Below are 25,386 nucleotides of genomic sequence, written 5' to 3'. Positions count from 1 at the left end.
TAAAATGGCAAATGAAATATGTGGCAAAGCATGCACAACCAATTCTAGCATCTATCAAGCAATTGGCGATGACTAGGTCATCTATATATGAGTATATTGACTTAGGAGTCAAATGAGAACATTTGATCATAGGTCATACTCATCGTTTAAGCACGAGTGGGGTTACCACTTTTACATAAAGCGTTGTTGTGTTCACACCATTAGAGTTGCTTTAGCTCAATTCTTAGAGTAAAACTCCCCCTAGATGTGAGATCCCCCCTAAGAGGGATGAACTAACCTTGGGTTTTGTCAATGATGACTTCATGTAGGTGTTGAAGATGTGGATGCTCAATGTTGAAGTAGATCATTTGGAGCAATCCTTTGGAGTGAGTTGCACTTTCAATACCTACACGGGTTAGTCCCACAAGGAACAAACAAGGATATCCATAGACATAGAGTGATGCACACACAAGATGATGTCTATGAAAGAATTAGGTTACCTTGTCCCTTGTCTTACCAACAAGAGGGTTTGTGACTCCTTGAACTAGTGCAAGATGTGGAAGTTGTTTGCACTTGTTCTTGCCAAAATGATAAGAGTGAAGTATGTTGGCGGAGTCACCCTCAAGAACTCTCTAGTTCTTCTTCTTCTGGATCCACACCATCTTGATGGGAATCCTCGGAGTTGTAGTTGTACTTGATGAAGTAGAACTTGATTTAGTCTTGGGAACCCACTTGACCAAGGCCTTAGGTGCTTCTTCAAATGCATCAATTTCCTCTTGAAGCTTATCCTTGCCTTTTTGCTTGTGGTCTTGTGGTGGAAGATCATCTTGAGCTTGTGTCCCTTTGAAAGAAGTAGGATCATACTTCTCTTGTTGAGGAACAAACTTCGTCTTGAGGTATTGATCTTATTCCCACTCAACTCCATTGGCATTGAACTTTCATTCAAAACCAACACCTTGGTTCTTCCGGTGCCTTCCTTGCTTGTGTACAATTTCCTCGAATTGCTTACTCCCGGCAAGGCTCTTGTAAACACCTTTCTCTATAATTCCCTTCAATAAGCTATTTTCTTGCTCAAGTGTAACTTGGCTAAGAGAATCATTAGTGGAATCAAGAGAACTACTAGAAGCAACAACATTGGATTTAACATGATTATTGTTACTACTAGAGGAAGAATCTTTCTTGTTCTTGTTACTAGACTTGACTTGAGGCATGTAAGTGGATAAGAGTAAATGCTTGGCAATGTAAGAAGAACTTCTCTTACGAAGATCATCATTGATTGCCTTTAAGAACTCATGCTCCTGCTCAAGGTTGGGCTTTTCAAAACGTATTTCTCATGAGTCCTTAAAAGTTCTCGATGATCTCCTAAGATAGTTTCATGAGCTAACTTAAGAGTGTTTAGTTCTTTAGTTAGAAACTCAATCTTCTCCTTATCATTGTCATTCATTTTATCTTGATTAACATGATTAATTGATGTTTCATCATAGTATTCATCACTAGAGTTGTCAACAAGTAAATCATCATCACCTAACAAGTCATCTTCATCACTATTGAAATCAACATACTCGGGGTGTGATACCTTTGGGCCTTTAGCCATGAAGCATCTTCCAAGTCCTTCATTTGGTGAATCAAATATGTCATAGGAGTTGGTTGACACAAGTGCTAGACTGGCAACACCTTCATCTTGAGTATATTCGGAGTCGGAGTGATAGCTTCTCTCGGAGTGATTATCGAAGTCGGAGCCGGATACCCATTCACCAACATGAGCTTGATGTCTTCGTTTTGTGTAGGTCTTTGATGACTTGTCCTTCCTTTCCGAATCCTTGCTTCTCCGGGATGTTCTTCGTTCATAACAATCATCTCTACTCCTTCTCTCTCTTGATGGTGATTCTTCTCTTCTACTTCTTCTTTTTGGAGAATCTTCTCTTCTCTTGTAAGGTGTCGTACACTCATTGGAATAGTGTCCGGGTCTTCCACAATTGTAGCAATTTCGCTCTCGACTAGAAGATCTTTTGTCATTGTAGGACCTTGACTTGGAACTTCCTTCTTTGCTTCTACTCTTGTAGAACTTGTTGAAGTTCTTCACCATTAGGCTCAATTCTTCATTGAAGGTTTGTTTCTCACTTGATGATGTGGGAGCTTCACATGAGGCTTTGTAAGCACCACTTGACATGTTATGGAGCTCCTCCTTATCCTTGAGTGACATCTCATGAGCAACAATTCTTCCAATGACTTCCGTTGGCTTGAGATCTTTGTAATTGGGCATCATTTGGATCAATGTGCATACGGTATCATATTTTCCGTCCAAAGCTCTTAGGATCTTCTTGATGATGAATTTGTCGGTCATATCTTCACTTCCTAAGTCGGCGATCTCATTTGTGATAAGAGCAAGCCTAGAGTACATTTCAGTGACGCCTTCACCATCCTTCATTTTGAACTTGTCAAGCTGACTTTGAAGCACATCCAACTTGGATTCCTTGACGGAGTCGGTACCTTCGTGCATATCAATCAAAGTATCCCAAATTTCCTTTGCATTCTCAAGACGGATGATTTTTTTGAATTCTTCGGGGCACAATCCGTTGAAGAGGATATCACAAGCTTGAGCATTGTATTGCAGCATCTTCAACTCTTCCGCGGTAGCTTCACGGTTCGATTCTCTCCCATCAAAGAATTCACCTTGCAAGCCAATACACACAATAGCCTAAACGGCGGGGTTATGTCCAAGAATATGCATTTTCATCTTATCCTTCCAACTAGCAAAATTAGTACCATCAAAGTAAGGACCTCTACGGTGGTAATTTCCCTCGCTAGACGCCATACTCTCCTAGGTTGTGAAACCAAGGCTATGACTACCAAAAGCTATGGAAATCAAATCAAATGGAGACCAAATCTCTGATACCACTTGTAGGATCTAAAGTATGTCTAGAGGGGGGTGATTACACTACTTGACCAAATAAAAATCTATCCTTTTCCCAATTTTAGTTCTTGGCAGATTTTAGCAACTATGGACAAATCAAGCAATCTTAACACAATTCAAGCAAGCATGCAAAGAGTATATGAGCAGCGGAAAGTAAAGCATGCAACTTGCAAGAATGTAAAGGGAAGGGTTTGGATGATTCAGACGCAATAGGAGACACGGATGTTTTTGTCGTGGTTTCGATAGGTGGTGCTATCATACATCCACGTTGATGGAGACTTCAACCCACGAAGGGTAACGGTTGCGCGAGTCCACGGAGGGCTCCACCCACGAAGGGTCCACGAAGAAGCAACCTTGTCTATCCCACCATGGCCGTCGCCCACGAAGGACTTGCCTCAATAGCGGTAGATCTTCACGAAGTAGGCGATCTCCTTGCCCTTACAAACTCCTTGGTTCAACTCCACAATCTTGTCGGAGGCTCCCAAGTGACACCTAGCCAATCTAGGAGACACCACTCTCCAAGAAGTAACAAATGATGTGTTGATGATGAACTCCTTGCTCTTGTGCTTCAAATGATAGTCTCCCCAACACTCAACTCTCTCACACAGGATATGGATTTGGTGGAAAGAAGATTTGAGTGGAAAGCAACTTGGGGAAGGCTAGAGATCAAGATTCATATGGTAGGAATGGAATATCTTGGCCTCAACACAAGTGTAGGTGGTTCTCTCTCAGAAAATGTAGGTTGGAAGTGTAGGTTCATTCTGATTGCTCTCTCCACGAATGAAGAGGAGGTGGAGGGGTATTTATAGCCTCCACACAAAATCTAACCGTTACACACAACTTGCCAAACTCGGTGGGACCGAATTTATAAACTCGGTCGGACCGATTCAGCAAATCTAGTGACCGTTAGGATTTTCGGTGGGACCGACATGCAACTCGGTAGGACCGATATGGTTAGGGTTAGGGCATAACGTAATCTTGGTGCGACCGACTACACAAACTCGGTGAGACCGATTTTGGTAATAAGCTAACCAGAGAGTTGGTCAGGTAAACTCGGTGGGACCGATTCGCTCATTTCGGTGAGACCGAAATGTTACAAAAGGGAAATAGAGAGTTTACATTGCAATCTCGGTGGGACCGATCGCTCATCTCGGTGGGACCGAAACGTTACGAAGGGAAACAGAGAGATTACAATCCAATCTCGGTGAGACCGAGATCCCTATCGGTGAGACCGATTTGCCTAGGGTTTGTGGCAGTGGCTATGACATCTGAACTCGGTGGCGCCGGATAGAAAGAATCGGTGGGCCGAGTTTGACTTTTGGTTTAGGTCATATGTGGATGTGAGAAAGTAGCTGAGGGCTTTGGAGCATATCACTAAGCATTTTGAGCAAGAGCCTCATTAAGCAACACCTCATCCCTCCTTGATAGTATTGGCTTTTCCTATAGACTCCATGTGATCTTGGATCACTAAAATAGAAAATGTAGAGTCTTGAGCTTGAGCTTGAGCCAATCCTTTTGTCCTTAGCATTTTGAGGGGTCCACTTTTCTCATCCATGCCATGCCAATCATTGAGCTTTCCTGAAATATTAATCTTGAAATAGCATTAGCTCAATGAGCTATATGTTGTTAGGAATTACCAAAACCACCTAGGGATAGTTGCACTTTCAAAGGTCAAGACTTCCTCGGCACCGGCTTGGTACGAGCCCGCTCTTGAGGCGCCCACCATCACAGAGAAGAGCCTCGCCTCCGTACGTCTACTGACGGCGGGGGAGAGCAATGAGTGGGGGAAGACGAAACTCCGGCTTGCTTCCGACGAGCCGGAGCCTGAGGGGAGCACCTTCTTCCCTTTCTTCTCGAGCAGCGTCGTCGTTGGGTTGGTCCCCCCTTTCTCCAATTTATTTTATGAAGTCCTCGACCACTACGGTCTGCAGACGTTGCATCTCCATCCCAACTCTGTCCACCTCCTGTCCATCTTCGCCTACTACTGTGAGGCGTACCTAGGCGTGATGCCGTCTGTGGCGCTCCTGCGCCATTTCTTCTTCCTCCGTGTCAGCGAGACGCACATCTCCATGTGCGCTAATTTCGTCGCATGCAGCAAGGCCAACTCGATCTCGAGCACCGGGAAGAGGGCCGACAACATTCGATCCAAATGGGTCATGATGGACGCCAAGCACGCCGACCCGCGTCTGGCGTTGCCAACGGCGGCGCCCCCTTGCAACGGGGGGTGGCCCAAGGCGGAGCTTATCGATGAGCGGGCATCGTCAGTGTTGGGGCAGATGATGACCAACTTGAAGCCGGGCAACGCGAGGGCGGCCAAGGTAACGGGTGCGATGCTCCTGAGGGAGTTCTTGATGCTGCGGGTTGCCCCACTCCAGGCGCGCGCGCGCCCCCTCTGGGAGCTTGAAGAAGAGGAAAACAAGACCCGCCTGAGGCCGGGGGACCTGCCTGGCGATGAATTGGACGCCGTCCTGCGCCTCATAGTCGGGGACAACCAGGAGTACCCGCCTAGCGCCTTCGTTCCCCTGTTCCAACGCAGGGACCGGGAGGAATTCGTCGCCTCCAGGCCGACTTTTGATGCGTGCGGGCTGGTGCCACCGGCGCTTCCGGGAGCTCCTACGGCACAGAAACCAGTGGAGGTGTCTTCCGGCAAGTCCCGCGGAGAGGGGGAAGAGGAGGTGGACTCGGAGAAGACTCTGGAAGAGGTGGGGGAGACTTCCCCTCTGAGCAAGGCCGAGATTCTCCGCGCCCTTCCTGATGATGCCGAGGCCGACGCCTACCAAGGGGAGAGGGTGAAGGAAATATGCCCTAGAGGCAATAATAAAGTTATTATTTATTTCCTTATATCATGATAAATGTTTATTATTCATGCAAGAATTGTATTAACTGGAAACATAATACATGTGTGAATACATAGACAAACAGTGTCACTAGTATGCCTCTACTTGACTATCTCGTTGATCAAAGATGGTTAAGTTTCCTAACCATAGACATGGGTTGTCATTTGATTAACGGGATCACATCATTAGGAGAATGACGTGATTGACTTGACCCATTCCGTTAGCTTAGCACTCGATCGTTTAGTATATTTCTATTGTTATCTTCATGACTTATACATGTTCCTATGACTATGAGATTATGCAACTCCCGTTTACCAGAGGAACACTTTGTGTGCTACCAAACGTCACAACGTAACTGGGTGATTATAAAGGTGCTCTACAGGTGTCTCCGAAGGTACTTGTTGGGTTGGCGTATTTCGAGATTAGGATTTGTCACTCTGATTGTTGGAGAGGTATCTCTGGGCCCTCTCGGTAATGCACATCACTTAAGCCTTGCAAGCATTGCAACTAATGAGTTAGTTACGAGATGATGTATTAGAGAACGAGTAAAGAGACTTGCTGGTAATGATATTGAACTAGGTATTGAGATACCGACGATCGAATCTCGGGCAAGTAACATACCGATGACAAAGGGAACAACGTATGTTGTTATGCGGTCTGACCAATAAAGATCTTCGTAGAATATGTGGGAGCCAATATGAGCATCCAGGTTCCGCTATTGGTTATTGACCGGAGACGTGTCTCGGTCATGTCTACATTGTTCTCGAACCCATAGGGTCCGCATGCTTACGATGACAGTTTCATTATGAGTTTATATGTTTTGATGTACCGAAGGTTTTTCGGAGTCCTGGATGTGATCACGGACATGACAAGGAGTCTCGAAATGGTCAAGACATAAAGATTGATATATTGGATGACTATATTCGGACACCGGAAGTGTTCCGGAGAAGTTTCGGATAAAACCGGAGTTCCGGGGGTTACCGGAACCCCCCCCCCCCCCGGAAGCTATTGGGCCTTATGGGCCTTAGTGGAAAGGAGAGAGGGAGGCCAGGAGGTGGCGCGCGGCCCCCCTTGCCCCAATCTGAATTGGACAAGAGAAGGGGCGGCGGCCCCCCTTCTCCTTCCTTCTCTCCACCTCCTCCTTCCCCCTTCTCCTAGTTGGAATAGGAAAGGGGGGGCAAAACCTACTTGGAGTAGGATTGCCCCCCCTTGGGCACGCCTCCTCCCCTTGGCCGGCCCTCTCCTCCTCCCCCCCTTTATATACGGAGGAGGGGGGCACCCCATAGACACAAAAATTGATCATTGATCTCTTAGCCGTGTGCGGTGCCCCCCTCCACCATAATCCTCGATAATATTGTAGCGGTGCTTAGGCGAAGCCCTGCGACAGTAGAACATCAAGATCGTCACCACGCTGTCGTGCTGACGGAACTCTTCCCTGACACTTTGCTGGATCAGAGTCCGGGGATCGTCATCGAGCTGAACGTGTGCTAGAACTCGGAGGTGCCGTAGTTTCGGTGCTTGATCGGTCGGGCCGTGAAGACGTACGACTACATCAATCGCGTTGTCATAACGCTTCCGCTTTCGGTCTACGAGGGTACGTAGACAACACTCTCCCCTCTCGTTGCTATGCATCACCATGATCTTGCGTGTGCGTAGGAATTTTTTTGAAATTACTACGTTCCCCAACAGTGGCATCCGAGCTTGGTTTTATGCGTAGATGTCATATGCACGAGTAGAACACAAGTGAGTTGTGGGCGATATAAGTCATACTGCTTACCAGCATGTCACACTTTGGTTCGGCGGTATTGTTGGATGAAGCGGCCCGGGCCGACATTACGCGTACGCTTACGCGAGACTGGTTCTACCGACGTGCTTTGCACACAGGTGGCTGGCGGGTGTCAGTTTCTCCAACTTTAGTTGAACCGAGTGTGGCTACGCCCGGTCCTTGCGAAGGTTAAAACAGCACCAACTTGACAAACTATCGTTGTGGTTTTGATGCGTAGGTAAGAACGGTTCTTGCTAAGCCCGTAGCAGCCACGTAAAACTTGCAACAACAAAGTAGAGGATGTCTAACTTGTTTTTGCAGGGCATGTTGTGATGTGATATGGTCAAGATGTGATGAGATATAAGTTTTTGTATAAGATGATCATGTTTTGTTGAAGTTATCGGCAACTGGCAGAAGCCTTATGGTTGTCTTTTTATTGCATAAGTTGCAAGCGCCAAATAATTGCTTTACTTTATCGCTATGCGATAGCAATAGTTGCAAGAGCAATAGTTGGCGAGACGACCCTGTGATGACACATTGATATAGATCAAGATGATGGAGATCATGGTGTCATGTCGGTGACGATAGAGATCATGACGGTACTTTGGAGATGGAGATCAAAGGCGCAAGATGATCATGGCCATATCATGTCACATATATTGATTGCATGTGATGTTTATCTTTTATGCATCTTATCTTGCTTTGATTGACGGTAGCTTTATAAGATGATCTCTCACTAAATTATCAAAGTATAAGTGTTCTCCCTGAGTATGCACCGTTGCGAAAGTTCTTCATGCTGAGACACCACGTGATGATCGGGTGTGATAGGCTCTACGTTCAAATACAACGGGTGCAAAACAGTTGCACACGCGAAATACTCAGGTTAAACTTGACGAGCCTAGCATATAACAGATATGGCCTCGGAACACGGAGACCGAAAGGTCGAGCGTGAATCATATAGTAGATATGATCAACATAGTGATGTTCACCATTGAAACTACTCCATCTCACGTGATGATCGGACATGGTTTAGTTGATTTGGATCACGTGATCATTTAGAGGATTAGAGGGATGTCTATCTAAGTGGGAGTTCTTAAGTAATATGATTAATTGAACTTTAATTTATCATGAACTTAGTCCTGGTAGTATTAGCATATCTATGTTGTAGATCAATAGGTTGCGTTTAGCTCCCTGTTCTATTTTTGATATGTTCCTAGAGAAAACTAAGTTGAAAGATGTTAGTAGCAAAGATGCGGATTGGATCCGTGATCTGAGGTTTATCCTCATTGCTGCACAGAAGAATTATGTCCTTGATGCACCGCTAGGTGGCAGACCTATTGCAGGAGCAGATGCAGACGTTATGAACGTTTGGCTAGCTCAATATGATGACTACTTGATAGTTTAGTGCACCATGCTTAACGGCTTAGAATCGGGACTTCAAAGACATTTTGAACGTCATGGACCATATGAGATGTTCCAGGAGTTGAAGTTAATATTTCAAGCAAATACCCGAGTTGAGAGATATGAAGTCTCCAACAAGTTCTATAGCTAAAAGATGGAGGAGAATCGCTCAAGCAGTGAGCATGTGCTCAGATTGTCTGGGTACTACAATCGCTTGAATCAAGTGGGAGTTAATCTTCCAGATAAGATAGTGATTGACAGAATTCTCTAGTCACCATCACCAAGTTAGTAGAACTTCGTGATGAACTATAATATGCAAGGGATAACGGATACAATTCCCAAGCTCTTCGTGATGCTAAAATCGACGAAGGTAGAAATCAAGAAAAACATCAAGTGTTGATGGTTGACGAGACGACTAGTTTCAAGAAAACGGCAAAGGGAAGAAGGGGAACTTCAAGAAGAACGGCAAGCAAGTTGCTGCTCAAGTGAAGAAGCCCAAGTCTGGTCCTAAGCCTGAGACTAAGTGCTTCTACTGCAAAGGGACTGGTCACTTGAAGCGGAACTGCCCCAAGTATTTGGCGGATAAGAAGGATGGCAAAGTGAACAAAGGTATATTGGATATACATGTTATTGATGTGTACTTTACTAGTGTTTATAGCAACCCCTCGACATTTGATACTGGTTCAGTTGCTAAGAGTAGTAACTCGAAATGGGAGTTGCAGAATAAACAGAAACTAGTAAAAGTCGAGGTGACGATGTGTGTTGGAAGTAGTTCCAAGATTGATATGATCATCATCGCACTCTCCCTATACTTTCGGGATTAGTGTTGAAACTAAATAAGTGTTATTTGGTGTTTGCGTTGAGCATGAATATGATTTGATCATGATTATTGCAATATAGTTATTCATTTAAGTTAGAGAACAATTGTTGTTCTGTTTACATGAATAAAACCTTCTATGGTCATACACACCAACGAAAATGGTTTGTTGGATCTCGATCGTAGTGATACACATATTCATAATACTGAAGCCAAAAGATGCAAAGATAGTAATGATAGTGCAACTTATTTGTGGCACTGCCGTTGAAGTCATATTGGTGTAAAGCGCATGAAGAAACTCCATGCTGATGGGATTTTGGAATCACTTGATTATGAATCACTTGATGCTTGCGAACCATGCCTCTTGGGCAAGATGACTGAAACGCCGTTCTCCGGAACAATGAAGCAAGCAACAGATTTGTTGGAAATCATACATACTGATGTATGTGGCCCGATGAATATTAAGGCTTGCAGCGGGTATCATTATTTTCTGACCTTCACAGATGATTTGAGTAGATATGGGTATATCTACTTAATGAAACATAAGTCTGAAACATTTGAAAAGTTCAAAGAATTTCAGAGTGAAGTTGAAAATCATCATAACCACAAAATAAAGTTTCTACGATCTGATCGTGGAGGAGAATATTTGAGTTACGAGTTTGGTGTACATTTGAAACAATGCGGAATAGTTTCGCAACTCACGCCACCCGGAACACCACAGCGTAATGGTGTGTCCGAACGTCATAACCGTACTTTATTGGATATAGTGCAATCTATGATGTTTCTTACCGGTTTACCACTATCGTTTTGGGGTTATGCATTAAAGACAGCTGCATTCACGTTAAAAAGGGCACCATCTAAGTCCGTTGAGACGACACAATCTGAACTGTGGTTTCTTAAAGTTTGGGGTTGTGATGCTTATATGAAAAAGTTTCATCCTGATAAGCTCAAAACCAAATCGGAGAAATATGTCTTCATAGGATACCCAAAGGAGACTGTTGGGTACACCTTCTATCACAGATCTTAAGGCAAGACATTCGTTGCTTATAATGGATCCTTTCTAGAGAAGGAGTTTCTCTCGAAAGAAGTGAGTGGGAGGAAAGTAGAACTTGATGAGGTAACTGTACCTGCTCCCTTATTGGAAAGTAGCTCATCACAGAAATCTGTTCCTGTGACACCAATTAGTGGGGAAGTTAATGATGATGATCATGGAACTTCAGATCAAGTTGTTACTGAACCTCGTAGATCAACCAGAGTAAGATCCGCACCAAAGTGGTACGGTAATCCTATTCTGGAAGTCATGTTACTAGACCATGATGAACCTACGAACTATGAAGAAGCGATGGTGAGCCCAGATTCCGCAAAATGGCTTGAGGCCATGAAATCTGAGATGGGATCCATGTATGAGAACAAAGTGTGGACTTTAGTTGACTTGCCCGATGATCGGCAAGCAATTGAGAATAAATGGATCTTCAAGAAGAAGACTGGCGCTGATGGTAATGTTACTGTCTACAAAGCTCGACTTGTTGCGAAAGGTTTTCGACAAGTTCAAGGTGTTGACTACGATGAGAGTTTCTCACTCGTATCTATGCTTAAGTCTGTCCGAATCATGTTAGCAATTGCCGCATTTTATTGAATCTGGAAAATGGATGAACAAAACTGCATTCCTTAATGGATTTATTAAAGAAGAGTTGTATATGATGCAACCAGAAAGTTTTGTCAATCCTAAAGGTGCTAACAAAATATGCAAGCTCCAGTGATCCATCTATGGACTGGTGCAAGCATCTCGGAGTTGGAATATGTGCTTTGATAAGTTGATCAAAGGATATAGTTTTATACAGACTTGTGGTGAAGCCTGTATTTACAAGAAAGTGAGTGGGAGCACTACAAAATTTCTGATAAGTAGTGAATGACATATTGTTGATCGGAAATAATGTAGAATTATTCTGCAAAGCATAAAGGAGTGTTTGAAAGGAGTTTTTCAAAGAAAGACCTCGGTGAAGCTGCTTACATATTGAGCATCAAGATCTATAGAGATAGATCAAGACGCTTGATAAGTTTTTTCAGTGAGTACATACCTTGACAAGATTTTGAAGTAGTTCCAAATGGAACAGTCAAAGAAAGAGTTCTTGCATGTGTTACAAGGTGTGAAATTGAGTAAGACTCAAAGCCCGACCACGGCAGAAGATAGAAAGAGAATGAAAGTCATTCCCTATGCCTCAGCCATAGGTTCTATAAAGTATGCCATGCTGTGTACTAGATCTATTGTATACCCTACACTGATTTTGGCAAGGGAGTACAATAGTGATCTAGGAGTAGATCACTGGACAGCGGTCAAATTATCCTTAGTGGAATAAGGATATGTTTCTCGATTATGGAGGTGACAAAAAGGTTCGTCGTAAAGGGTTACGTCGATGCAAGTTTTGACACTAATCCAGATGACTCTAAGTCTCAATCTGGATACATATTGAAAGTGGGAGCAATTAGCTAGAGTAGCCCCGTGCAGAGCATTGTAGACATAGAATTTTGCAAAATACATACGGATCTGAATTTGGCAGACCCGTTGACTCTAAGTCTCAATCTGGATACATATTGAAAGTGGGAGGAGCCCCGGGGCATGTACAACCCCGCCCTGACATGTGGCTTGCACGGCAGGGCTGCGAGGTGTATCTAGGCACCCGTGAGCCAGCGCGGGACTCACAAGGCCCTACCTCAAGGCGGGTTGCGCCTGGTCTTGAGTCTTGGTGACTGTATGTTCCTGCAAGGCGGTTAGATGCAAGCACTCTACGTCCTCAGGTCCCGGCCCTCGAGCGAGCTCAGCTGCCGCTGGTATGCCAGGTCGCGATGCCGTGGTCAAGGCCAGGGGGTGAGGGCTGGAGAGCCAGTAAGAGCTCCTAAGTCGCGATGCTCAGGAGCCCCCCTTTTAACGTGCAAGCGAAGTGCATAGGATGAACAGACCCGTGGCGGGCGGCGATCGAGCAGGCGATAGCCATGAGCAGGCCAAGCATGGATAGCAGATCAGCTTAGGTAAATGCAGGAAGATACATGCCACTGGGTCCGGCCCGAGCGGCTTGGGGATGATGCAACCCGAGGGGCGCCCCCAGCAAGGTAAGCTAAAGACATAAGCAAAAGGGATACATGCCACAGGGACGGACCCACGTGGCCTAGGAATAATGCAGCCCGAGGGGCGCTCCCAGCTAAACGAGCTTGGAAGATGTCACCTGGTTCTGTAGACGAAGTAGAGTTGGTGCAGCTGAAGGCGTGCGTCGAAGAAATGACTCCTCATGAGCCACCAGGACCCTGAGCCTCGGGAGGCTCTGGGGGCTCGGGAGGTTCCCTGAAGACCGTCTCCATCTCCTCCAGGACGGCGTGGTACCTGGCCTCCTGAGCCGCCAGGACACACCGTAGGTCGTGTTGATAGGCTGACGCCACACTCGGCAAGCCGAAGGGCATGCGAACGTAGTTGTGTGGTGGGCCCTCGCAGCAGCCCACACGCGATGGCCAGAAGCGCTCCTGAGATGCGGCCCTGTTGAGCCCTGGGACGTCGATGCAGACACGCAGCCCAGCATCCTCGCCAGGATGGGGAGCTGCGCCTCGTGAACGACGGTCGCCGCGCATGGCTCTTGTGTCTTGCAGTTCCTGGGTGGTCTTGGTGACGAACTCCTGAGTGGTGGGCACTCCCTGCCCTATGCTCTCCTGAGGAACATGTGCCGCAAAGCACGCTTCCAAGTGGTGCCCAAGCGCCTCCCTCATGAGGTTGGCAAGGTCAGAGGCCCTCCAGGAGAGAGCCCCCGAGCCCTGCCCGAGGAGGGCGCCGGGTGCGCTTTCCTATGCGACGGAGGGAGGCGCCCCTGAGACTGGCGTCGATCCTGATGAGGCCCCTGCTGCGACGCCATCCTCCTGAGGTCCTACGCGGCGCGGCTGCTTCTTCTTGGGGATGGCCTCCGGAGGGCCTTCACTTCTGTTGTCGGGGTCGTCGATTGCTGCGGCTTGAAAGGCGCGCTGGATGTATTTCTGGAGGGTCTCTCCTGGTTGCTGCTTGATGCAGCGTAGATCACCCGCGGCCGGTGGGCGGTCGCGAGTGCCCAGGAAGTTGGCGACGAAGTGGTCGCGCATCTCATCCCAGGAAGAGATCGAGCCGTGCTGCAGGTTCAGGAGCCAGGAGCGAGCTCCATCCTTGAGAGCCATGGGAAACCAGTTCGCCATGACTTTTTCATCGCCGTTGGCCGCTTCGATGCTCAGCTCATAGAGCTGCAGGAACTCCACGGGGTCGGTGTGCCGTCGTAGCGAGGAGGCAGATCCGGCTTGAACTTGCCTGGCTAGGCGACGCTACGCAGCTCGGGGTGAAGGCGCGGCAGCCGGCCGTGGTTGCTGGGGCCCGCTTCGGAGGTGGAGCTTGGTCTTGACGAGGTCCGCGCTGCGCCGCTGCGGGCGGTGCGCGGTCTTGACGAGGCGGCGTGGGGAGCGCAGGTGCAGCTTCTCGCGGCCGCGGGATTTCTTGGCAGCTTCTCTCTTCGCGCGCGGGCATCGGGCGTGGCGGATCATGCCGTGGAGCCGCGCGCCTTGGTGCCAAGGCGCCGTCTTGGGGCAGAGGTGGTGGAGGCACGCCATGAGCCTCATCGTCCATGGCTGGTTGAGGGGGAGGCAGAGAGAGGGACGGCGCTGGAGAGCCCCCTGCGGCGCGGACGAGATCGACGACGCGGTCGAGCCACTCCTCATAGAGGTTGTCGATGGGGCGGTAGCGCAGGAGTTCGTTCGCCGCAAGGAGCGCGGCCCGTGCCTCCATGGGAGCGCGGCGCGCGTGAGACGAAGAACCGGCAGGGGTCAGTGATGGAGTAGCGGTGCGGCCGTCCTGCCACACCGAAGGATGTAGCAAGGACGCCTGCTGCTCGTTCCCCGCCAGGCCGGTGGCAGCGTTGGCGGCGGGAGACGGAGAACGACGAGGTGGCCCGCCAACGGGAGCCTTTTGAGCGACGCGGGCGGTGAGGGCAGCCCGACGCTCAACTCGAGCACGGCGAGCGTCCGCCATGGAGACGACGGAGCGACGGAGAGACGAACTGATGGAAGGGAAGCTACGGCGCACCCCTACCTGGCGCGCCAAATGTCGGATGTGGGGTTCCGGCAAACCCTTAAGGTTCGAACACTGGGGTGCGCGCGAAGTCTTTCCCTCCTACCGATCTATGCCCTAGCTCACTAAGATCTCGCGGACGAACTCGACGAACTCGCAACACAGAAAGACACGAGGTTTATACTGGTTCGGGCCACCATTGTGGTGTAATACCCTACTCCAGTGTGGTGGTGGTGGATTGCCTCTAGGGCTGATGATGAACAGTACAAGGGAAGAACAGCCTCCTGAGGTTGAGGTGTTCTTGTGGCTAGGGTAGGCTCTCGATCGGGTTGGATCAAGCTAAGATCAGATCAGATCAGATGCCTCTACTTTGGTGGCTAGCTCTACTTATATAGGCCCTGGTCCTCTTCCCAAATATCGAGCGGGAAGGGAGCCAACAACGGCGGGCAAATTTAAAGGGGGACAGCTAGTACAAGCTATCCTGACAAAAGTGGTCTTCGCCTGCGAAAAGCTCTGGTGGTGACGCCGTCTTGGGCTCCACGATGACCTCCGTCTTGCCGTCCTCCTGGTCTTGGTCTCGTTGCACCAATATAGCAACCTTTGCCTGATGCCTCGGTACTCTTCGCTTGCGCTGGCCTCCTTAGCACCAAAGAGGAAATAAGGACGCTGCTGGCACCCGCTTGGCGCCCTCCTGGTGTCGTTCGTCATGGCTCACGTCACGAGAGCCTCGTGAGGTTTTGCCCCGCCTTGATATCTCCGCTCCTCGTGAGCCTGCCTGGCTAGGCTACTCCAGAGGAGGTCTTGCGTCGTCCGCCTCGCGAGGGTCTTGGATGCCTTGTTGATGAAGATGGGTTGTACGGCCTGCTTGTTTAGCCACGCCGTGGGCCGCAGGCAGGCAAGTCTGGGGACCCCCGTTCCCAGAACGCTGACAGTTTTATACAGACTTGCGATGAAGCCTGTATTTACAAGAAAGTGAGTGGGAGCACTACAACCTTTCTGATAAGTATATGTGAATGACATATTGTTGATCGGAAATGATGTAGAATTTTCTGGAAAGCATAAAAGGAGTGTTTGAAAGGAGTTTTTCAAAGAAAGACCTCGATGAAGCTGCTTACATATTGAGCATCAAGATCTATAGAGATAGATCAAGACACTTGATACGTTTTTTCAATGAGTACATACCTTGACAAATTTTTGAAGTAGTTCAAAATGGAACAGTCAAAGAAGGAGTTCTTGCCTGTATTGCAAGGTATGAAATTGAGTAAGACTCAAAACCCGGCCACGGCAGAAAATAGAAAGAGAATGAAAAGTCATTCCCTATGCCTCAGTCATGGGTTCTATAAAGTATGCCATGTTGTGTACCAGATCTATTGTAAACCCTACAGTGAGTTTGGCAAGGGAGTACAATAGTGATCTAGGAGTAGATCACTGGACAGCAGTCAAAATTATCCTTAGTGGACTAAGGATATGTTTCTCGATTATGGAGGTGACAAAAGGTTCGTTGTAAAGGGTTACGTCGATGCAAGTTTTGACACTGATCCAGATGACTCTAAGTCTCAATCTGGATACATATTGAAAGTGGGAGCAAATAGCTAGAGTAGCTCCGTGCAGAGCATTGTTGACATAGAAATTTGCAAAATGCATACAGATCTGAATATGGCAGACCCGTTGACTAAACTTCTCTCACAAGCAAAACATGATCACACCTTAGTACTCTTTGGGTGTTAATCACATGGCGATGTGAACTAAGATTGCTGACTCTAGTAAACCCTTTGAGTGTTGGTCACATGGCGATGTGAACTATGGGTGTTAATCACATGGTGATGTGAACTATTTGTGTTAAATCACATGGCGATGTGAACTAGATTATTGACTCTAGTGCAAGTGGGAGACTAAAGGAAATATGCCCTAGAGGCAATAATAAAGTTATTATATATTTCCTTATTTCATGATAAATGTTTATTATTCATGGTAGAATTGTATTAACCGGAAACTTAGTACATGTGTGAATACATAGACAAAACAAAGTGTCCCTAGTATGCCTCTACTTGACTAGCTCGTTTATCAAAGATGGTTATGTTTCCTAACCATAGACATGTGTTGTCATTTGATGAACGGGGTCACATCATTAGGAGAATGATGTGATGGACAAGACCCATTCGTTAGCTTAGCATTATGATCGTTACAGTTTCATTGCTACTGCTTTCTTCATGACTTATACATGTTCCTCAGACTATGAGATTATGCAACTCCCGAATACCGGAGGAACACCTTGTGTGCTATCAAACGTCACAACGTAACTGGGTGATTATAAAGATGCTCTACAAGTGTCTCCGATGGTGTTTCTTGAGTTGGCATAGATCGAGATTAGGATTTGTCACTCCGTATATCGGAGAGGTATCTCTGGGCCCTCTCGGTAATGCACATCACTATAAGCCTTGCAAGCATTGTGACTAATGAGTTAGTTGCGGGATGATGCATTATGGAACGAGTAAAGAGACTTGCCGGTACGAGATTGAACTAGGTATTGAGATACCGACGATCGAATCTTGGGCAAGTAACATACCGATGACAAAGGGAACAACGTGTGTTGTTATGCGGTTTGACCGATAAAGATCTTTGTAGAATATGTAGGAACCAATATGAGCATCCAGGTTCCGCTATTGGTTATTAACTGGAGATGAGTCTCGGTCATGTCTACATAGTTGTCGAACCCGTAGGGTCCGCACGCTTAACGTTCTATGACGATTTGTATTATGAGTTATGTGATTTGATGACCGAAGTTTGTTCGCAGTCCCGGATGAGATCGGGGACATGACGAGGAGTCTCAAAATGGTCGAGACGTAAAGATCGATATATTGGAAGGCTATATTCGGACATCGGAAAGGTTCCGAGTGATTCGGATATTTTTCGGAGTACCGAAGAGTTACGGGAATTCGTATTGGGCCTTAATGGGCCATACGGAAAAGGAGAGAAAGGCCTCAAGGGTGGCCGCACCCCTTCCTCATGGGCTGGTCCGAATTGGACTAGGGAAAGGGGGCGCCCCCTTCCTTCCTTCTCCTTCTCCCTTTCCTTTTTCCTATTCCATGTAGGAGGTGGAATCCTACTATGACTAGGGAGTCCTAATAGGACTCCACACTTTGGGCGCGCCCTATGAGGGCCGGCCTCCTCCTCCTCCCTCCTTTATATACATGGGCAGGGGACACCCCAAAGGCACAATACAAGTTGATCATTGATCTCTTAGCCGTGTGTAGTGCCCCTCTCCACCATAATCCACCTCGGTCATATCGTCGTAGCGCTTAGGCGAAGCCCTGCACCGGTAGCTTCATCATCACCGTTATCACGCCACCGTGCTGACGAAGCTCTCCCTCGACACTGTGCTGGATCGTGAGTTCGTGGGACATCACCGAGCCGAACGTGTGTAGATCGCGGAGGTGCCGTACTTTCGGTACTAGGATCGGTCGATCGTGAAGACGTACGACTACATCAACCACGTTGTCATAACGCTTCCGCTTATGGTCTACGCGGGTACGTGGACTACACTCTCCCCTCTCGTTGCTATGCATCACCATGATCTTGCGTGTGCGTAGGATAATTTTTGAAATTACTATGTTCCCCAACACGCACGCAGTTTGGGTGTCCCATCCTTGCGCTTCAGACGTACAATAGAAAAGAGTTCGACAACCTCGCTTTTTGCACCTTTTTGTCGCATCACGGCACAGTTTTCCGCCTCACATGCCCGTACACTTCACAGCAGAACGGTCAAGCCGAACGCATCCTTCGCACTCTGAATGACTGCGTTCGCATGCTCCTGTTTCATGCCAACGTGCCGCCTCGTTTCTGGTCGGACGCACTCGCCACTGCATCACTTCTTAACATTAGACCCTGCCGCCCATGGTGGAACTACGCACCTTGCCATCTTCTCTTTGGTACGCCCCCGTCTTATGGCGACTTGCGTATTTTTGGGTGCCTTTGCTATCCCAGCATTGCCGACACTGCTTCTCACAAGTTTGCACCTCGATCTGTCGCTTGCATCTTCATCGGCTACCCCTCCAACTCCAAGGGATATCGGTGCTACGATCCCGTCTCCCACCGTGTGTTCACCTCCCGGCACGTTTACTTTGATGAGCATGTATTTCCGTTTCACCAGGTACCCCCCGCTGTTCCTCCCGCCACTAGTGACGCGGGCTCCTCGACGCTTCTCACAGGGCGCTCGCGCGCCTCTCTTGTCCCGCCCCCTGGCTTTGAGGCGCGCCCCCCGCATGCGGCGCCTCCTACAGCCACGGCGCTGGTGCCCTCGGCGCCCCCGACGTTGGCGCCCGCGGCCCCCGCGGCTCCTCCGGCGCCCTCGACGTTGGCGCACGCGGCCCCCTCGGCGCCCGTGGCCCCCCAGCACCCCCGGTGCCCGCGGCCCCCTCGGCGCCCCCGGCCCTCGGCGCCCGCCCCCCCCCCCCCCCCCCCGGCGCCTGTGGCCGGTCCGGTCACCCGCGCCCGTACGGGCATTTTTCGCCCGAGCTCGCGCTACGCCTCGGATGACTACGTCCATGCGGCGTCCACCTCTGAGTCGTCGTCATTGCCGTCCTCCATTTGAGCCGCTCTTCGTGACCCGCTCTGGATGGCTGCGATGCAAGAGGGGTTTGACGCCCTGTTGCGCAACCGGACGTGGCAACTTGTTCCCCGTCCCCGACACGCCAACGTGATTACCGGGAAGTGGGTCTTTAAACACAAGCTCCATCCTGATGGTACCCTTGATCGCTACAAAGCGCGTTGGGTCGTTCGTGGCTTCCGACAGCGTGCTGGCATCGACTTCACCGACACCTTCGCTCCGGTCATCAAGCCCGGCACGATACGCACGGTTCTCCACCTTGCGGTCTCCCGTGCTTGGCCGGTGCACCAGATGGACGTCTCCAACGCCTTCCTCCATGGTCACCTCGAGGAGCAGGCCTTCTGCCAGCAGCCCACAGGGTTTGTTGACCCAGCGCTTCCCGACCACGTGTGCCTGCTTTCGCGGTCCTTTACGCAGGCTCTGCGCGCTTGGTACCAGCGCATCGCGGCGTTTCTCCACCAGCTTGGGTTCCGCTCTACCCGCTCGGACGCCTCGCTCTTCGTCTATCATTAGGGCTCTAACACGGCCTACTTGCTGCTCTATGTCGACGACATCATCCTGACGGCATGTACGGCTGGTCTCCTCAGTCAGCTCACGGCTCGTCTTCGCGCTGAGTTCACCATCAAGGACTTGGGTCCTTTGCACTACTTCCTTGGTGTCGAGGTGGTGCGACGTCCGGATGACTTTTTTCTTCATCAGCGGAAGTACGCTCACGAGCTCCTGGAGCGCGCCGGCATGCTTAATATCAAGCCCACCGCTACGCCTATTGATACGAAGGCCAAACTTTCTGCCACGGATGGTTCTCCTGCTTCGGATGCTGCTTCCTATCGGTCTATCTTTGGTGCTCTCCAGTACCTCACTCTAACTCGGCCGGAGATCCAGTATGCCGTGCAGCAGGTGTGTCTTCATATGCATGCTCCTCGAGACGTTCACTGGGCTGCCATCAAGCGGATTCTCCGCTATATCTATGGCACTATGGATCTTGGCGTCACGCTTCACGCCTCCGCCGACACTGCCCTCACCGCCTACTCCGATGCAGACTGGACGGGCTGCCCTGACACTCGTCGCTCCACTTCGGGCTATTGTGTCTATCTGGACCCTCACTCATCTCATGGTCGTCCAAGCGGCAGCCTACGGTCTCTCGTTCCAGTGCTGAGGCTATGTATCGTGCGGTGGCCAACGCCGTCGCCGAGTGTTCGTGGTTTCGCCAGCTGCTTCAGGAGCTCTCTTTCCCTATTGACCGTGCCACGGTGGTCTACTGCGACAACGTCTCGGCGGTCTACCTCTTCGCTAACCCGGTGCATCATCGACGGACCAAGCATATTGAGTTGGATATTCATTTTGTTCGGGAACAGGTGGCTCTTGGCCATATTCGTGTTTTACATGTCCCTACTTCCCAACAATTTACCGATATCATGATCAAGGGCTTGCCTACGGCGTCATTTGAGGAGTTCCGGTCCAGTCTTTGCATCAGCCGCGATGCCGCTTCGACTGCGAGGATGTTGAGTATATGTGTTATGTGCATATTGTGTATTGGGCCCGCCTTCTAGTTCCTTGTATAGTTAAGGTCCGTGGCCTAGCTTTGTACATCATATATACATGTCTATACACGAAGAGCACTACATCCTGCAATCATAGTCTCATACAATGAAAATATGAAGTCCAGACTGGTCCACAAACAAATCCAAGACCGCTTGCGGGGACCGAACCATACAGTGTGAAATGCATGCCGGGTTCAAGGATCCGCGCTGTAGATGCAATGATAAGATCGCGTGTGCGGAGCGCGGCAGTAGGCGCGTCCGAATCTACTAGGGCCACGCGCTCCCGACATGAATCCCCTCGTGACGACGACCCGTTTCCGCGAGTTGTTCGTGCGCCCCATGTGCATCCCCGACACTCCTCGCTCCAAGAGAAAGGAAAACGCGGGCAGCCGCTTGCTTTCGCTCACTCCCTTCCACGCGCCATCGCACCAACCATGCACAGGCGCCCACGCTCTGCCGCGCGATTTTTTTTTGAAACTATGATGTTTTTTTAGCAAATTCGAAAACTATACGCTCTAATGCATAAAAATCAAAATTATGACCCCGTCGGCCTTCTGTTGGCCGAAGAGGGACTTTTCGGTCTACCGTTGGCCGAAGAGGAACTCTTCGGCCTACCGTTGGCCGAAGTGGGCCCAGCCGGGTCGAAGAGCACTTTTCGGCTTCCCGTTGGCCGAAAAGTGTCAAGGGCACAAAACATAATTAAGATGGCATGAAATGAAAAAGTTATATGCATGAAAAATCTTCGTCTTGTCGAAACGGTTGATTTTGATATAAAAATCGTCTTAATCCGAAGTCGTATGCAACCTATAGAGCCAAAACAAGGTCAGGGGCAGAAGCTGCAGAGTTACTTCGGACAGACCGAATGGATGTCAGAAATTTTGTCACGGGACACCCGGTGCACTCGATGAGACCGTGTGAAATATAGAAGAGTACACAAGTTTGGTCACGTTCACTCTGTGAGATCGAACCAAACCACTCGGAGGCTCCGAATGGATCCGAAAAATTACTAAAGATTCCTGTCCGAGTTAAAGTTAGGATTTTTGATCCGAAAAATTGTTCGTCTGCACCGGGAAGACTACTTGCGTACTGCGCTTCCGGCCGGGTCTCCTTCGACGTGAGCTACGGTGCATCACCCCAGCGTCGAGGGTACATGGTGACGTTTTTGTGTGCATCACCCCCGACGTCGAGGGTGCACGGTGACGGGCCTGAGAGGTGACCATTGCCTCTACTTTGCATGGTGGATGACGCCACCGCCGAAAGTTTTCGACTCAATTCCTGCCATCGCAACAGAGACATTTCTTCAATGCCGGCATGTGTCTTCCCGGTGCAGACGAACAATGCCCACATCGATTTATGAGGCGGCTGGACTTCCCGTACAATAAAAGGGCTAAAAATTCTATCCAAAAATCTTTGGCAATTTTTGGGAGCCTCCGAGTGGTTTGGTTCGGTCTTACCGAGTTAACATGACCAAACTTGTGTACTCTTTTGTATTCCACACGGTCTCACCGAGTGCACCGGGTGTCCCGTGACAAATTTTCTGACATCCATTCGGTCTGTCTGAAGTAACTCTGCAGCGTCTGCCCCTTACCTTGTTTTGGCTCTACAGGTTGCATACGACGTCGGATTAAAATGATTTTTATATCAAAATCAACCGTTTCGATGAGACGAAGATTTTTCATGTTGATAACCTTTTCATTTGAGTCCATATTAATTACGTTTTGTGCCCCTGACACTTTTCGGCCAACGGGAAGCCGAAAAGTGCTCTTCGGCCTAGCTGGGCCCACTTCGGCCAACGGTAGGCCGAAAAGTCCCTCTTCGGCCAACGGTAGGCCGAAAAGTCACTCTGCGGCCAGCAGAAGGCCGACGGGGGCATAGTTTCGATTTTTATGCATAGTTTCCGAATTTGCTATAAAAATATCATAGTTTCAAAAAAAAAAAATCCTGCCGCGCGGCGCCGCTCACCGAACCCGTGCGGAAAGCCGCGGGCAGCCGCGGCGCACACACAATCGACGCGCAATGGCCGTGTGCCGTTGGGGCAGGTGGAGACTTCACGCCCCCGCGACACGCCGCACATCGACACGCGCGCACCCACGCATAGGTCGCTCTCCTGCTCCGCTCTCCCTTCGCGTCCAAGCCTCCCTCCCATCCCCGCTGCACCGCAAGTCAACCGCCTTTCCACCTCCTCCGCCCCCTCGCCGTCGCCTCCTTCCTGGCGCAACGCCAGTATATAGAGCCGCACAGGCATTCCTTTGCTGCCACGACAAAGAGGAGGCAGAGGTTCGCAAGGTTGAAACTGCAATCCCGGCAACGGCAAGGCTTCTCTTTAGTTAGCTAGCGTAGCAGACTTCTGTTCATATACTGTTCTTGCGTGCACTGCACTTCTTGGCTAGCTAGCTGGTCGGCCATGGCGGATCACCAGAGGCAGAGGATCCACCCGGTGGACCTGGAGGCGGGGCATCCTAGGCCGACGACGCCGCTGGTGCCGCCGGGGAGCTCGTTCCGGTCCGACAAGGGCGACCCGGCCGCGGCCGCGGACAGGAGGCCGCCGCACCGCCAGCCGCTGCCGCCGCCGCCGCGCCGCGTAGCCGCACCTCTGCCACTGCCGCCGCCGAAGCGACGCAGGGGCTGCTGCTGCCGCTTCCTCTGCTGCGCCGTGGTGACCGTCCTCCTGCTCGCCGTCCTCGCCGCGGCGGCCCTGGGCGCGCTCTACCTGGTGTTCCAGCCCAAGGCGCCGCGGTACTCGGTGGACCGGCTGTCGGTGTCGCAGTTCCAGGTGGACCCGACCCTCACGGCGAGCGCGCGGTTCGACGTCACGGTGACGGCGGCCAACCCGAACGGCCGCATCGGCATCTTCTACGAGCGCGGGTCCAGCCTGAGCGTGTGGTACCACACCCACCGGCTGGCCCAGGGCGCGCTCCCGGCCTTCTACCAGGGCCGGCGCAACACGACGGTGCTGGGCGTGGTGATGGCCGGGCAGGCGCAGCTGGGCAGCGCGGTGGTGGCGGCGCTGCGCGACGAGCAGCAGACGGGCGCCGTGCCGCTGGTGTTCCGCGCCGACGTGCCCGTGCGGGTGGAGCTGGGCAGCCTCAAGCTGTGGACGGTCACGTCCAGGGTGCGCTGCGACCTCGTCGTCGACAGCCTCCTCAACGCCAGCAGCCAGATCAAGATCAAGGGCAGCAACTGCAAGTTCAGCTTGAAGCTGTGATCGGCCCTTGTCCTTCTTTCATGGTGTAGTGTAATTCTTTGGGTGGTTCGTTCTGGGGATCGATCGATCGAGTTCTTCGCCTTGTGGGCGCGGTGGATTCTTTTGGCAGCAGAGAGCCGTGCCGTGTTTGCATCGGTGCGCTCCCGCCCCCTAGCATGTCTTCTCCAGTAGCTCCGTGCATGTACATCTTGTGTAGTAGAGTTGATATTACCTTGCTGTTAGAGAGGAGTAATAATAAGCATCCCTAGATTTTTCATGAAAGTCTTATTCTGATCCCGAGCTCAAATGCAAAATATTAAAAAAAAGTAAAAAAAATAACAAATTCTGAATTTTTTGTGTGGAGAACTTTGACAAAAAATTTCAGCACGAAATGACATTCCTGGAAGTCACGGTAAAAAATCAAAACCAGCACTCCAAAATGTTTTCAAACTAGAATTTTTGGACAGTCAATTTTGTTTCTTTTTCACGACTTTCAGAAGTTTGTGTTCGCATTTCATCAAAGGAAAAGTGGGAATGTTATTTTGTGCTGAATTTTGCAAGCATATGAAGCATTTGTCAAAATTATCAAGTAAAGTCAGAAACTTTTTGAAGTTTTCTAATATATTCTTGATTTTACTGTTTATCAGGAGCATTTGAGTTCAGGAGGAGCAGATACTCTACTTCCAGATTTTCACCATTATTTTCATGTAAAAAGAAAGATTGACATAACAAGTACTACCAAGATTTGTACTCCCTCCGTCTAGGTGTATAAGTCATCTTAGGTTATGCATGGCGACAAAGGCGGAGGGAAAAACGAGAGAACTTAATGTTTTTTTGCTAGTTAATGTCATTGCATACAATAAATTAACCACTGCATGTCATGTTTGGTACTCATTGAGAGAATGCACGGCCCACATCTCTTATTGGTTGATATGTCACGAAACAAGAAACGAGAAGGGAGTTAATGTACCGTGCCTAAGTGTTTTGTGATTATTTGGTTTTCGTAAGGTGACTTACACACCTAGACGAAAGGAGTAGTATGTTTTGTTTGAGTAGTACTCCGGGTACATGGAATAGCAGGCACTGCTCTACATCGGGAACGTCTCCTCCCGCTTAACATGCATCATTGTAAAGTCTTAAATAAATATGAAAAATATGAACATTAGTGTCAGGTCTAGTACTTAAACCGTGGGTTTTCATCACATGGTTAGACCTACTTAAATCGTACACTGATTGTTTTTATTTTTTGAGCTCGACACGGAGAGGATAATGAA

The 25,386-nt window shown here is 49.4% G+C and overlaps 1 protein-coding gene across 1 annotated transcript; it reads left to right on the top strand.

The window, feature by feature from the left end:
- Positions 1–23,008: 23,008 nt before the first annotated feature.
- Positions 23,009–24,394, top strand: LOC123181268 (NDR1/HIN1-like protein 6). The gene has a single exon (XM_044593532.1). It carries the CDS (start codon positions 23,333–23,335, stop codon positions 24,131–24,133), a length of 801 nt encoding a protein of 266 aa, XP_044449467.1. The 5' UTR covers positions 23,009–23,332; the 3' UTR covers positions 24,134–24,394.
- Positions 24,395–25,386: the final 992 nt, after the last annotated feature.

Source organism: Triticum aestivum, chromosome 1D (assembly GCF_018294505.1).
Source record: "Triticum aestivum cultivar Chinese Spring chromosome 1D, IWGSC CS RefSeq v2.1, whole genome shotgun sequence".
In the NCBI taxonomy this organism is placed as follows: Eukaryota; Viridiplantae; Streptophyta; class Magnoliopsida; order Poales; family Poaceae; genus Triticum; species Triticum aestivum.
This window is presented reverse-complemented; position numbering and strand designations above follow the sequence as displayed.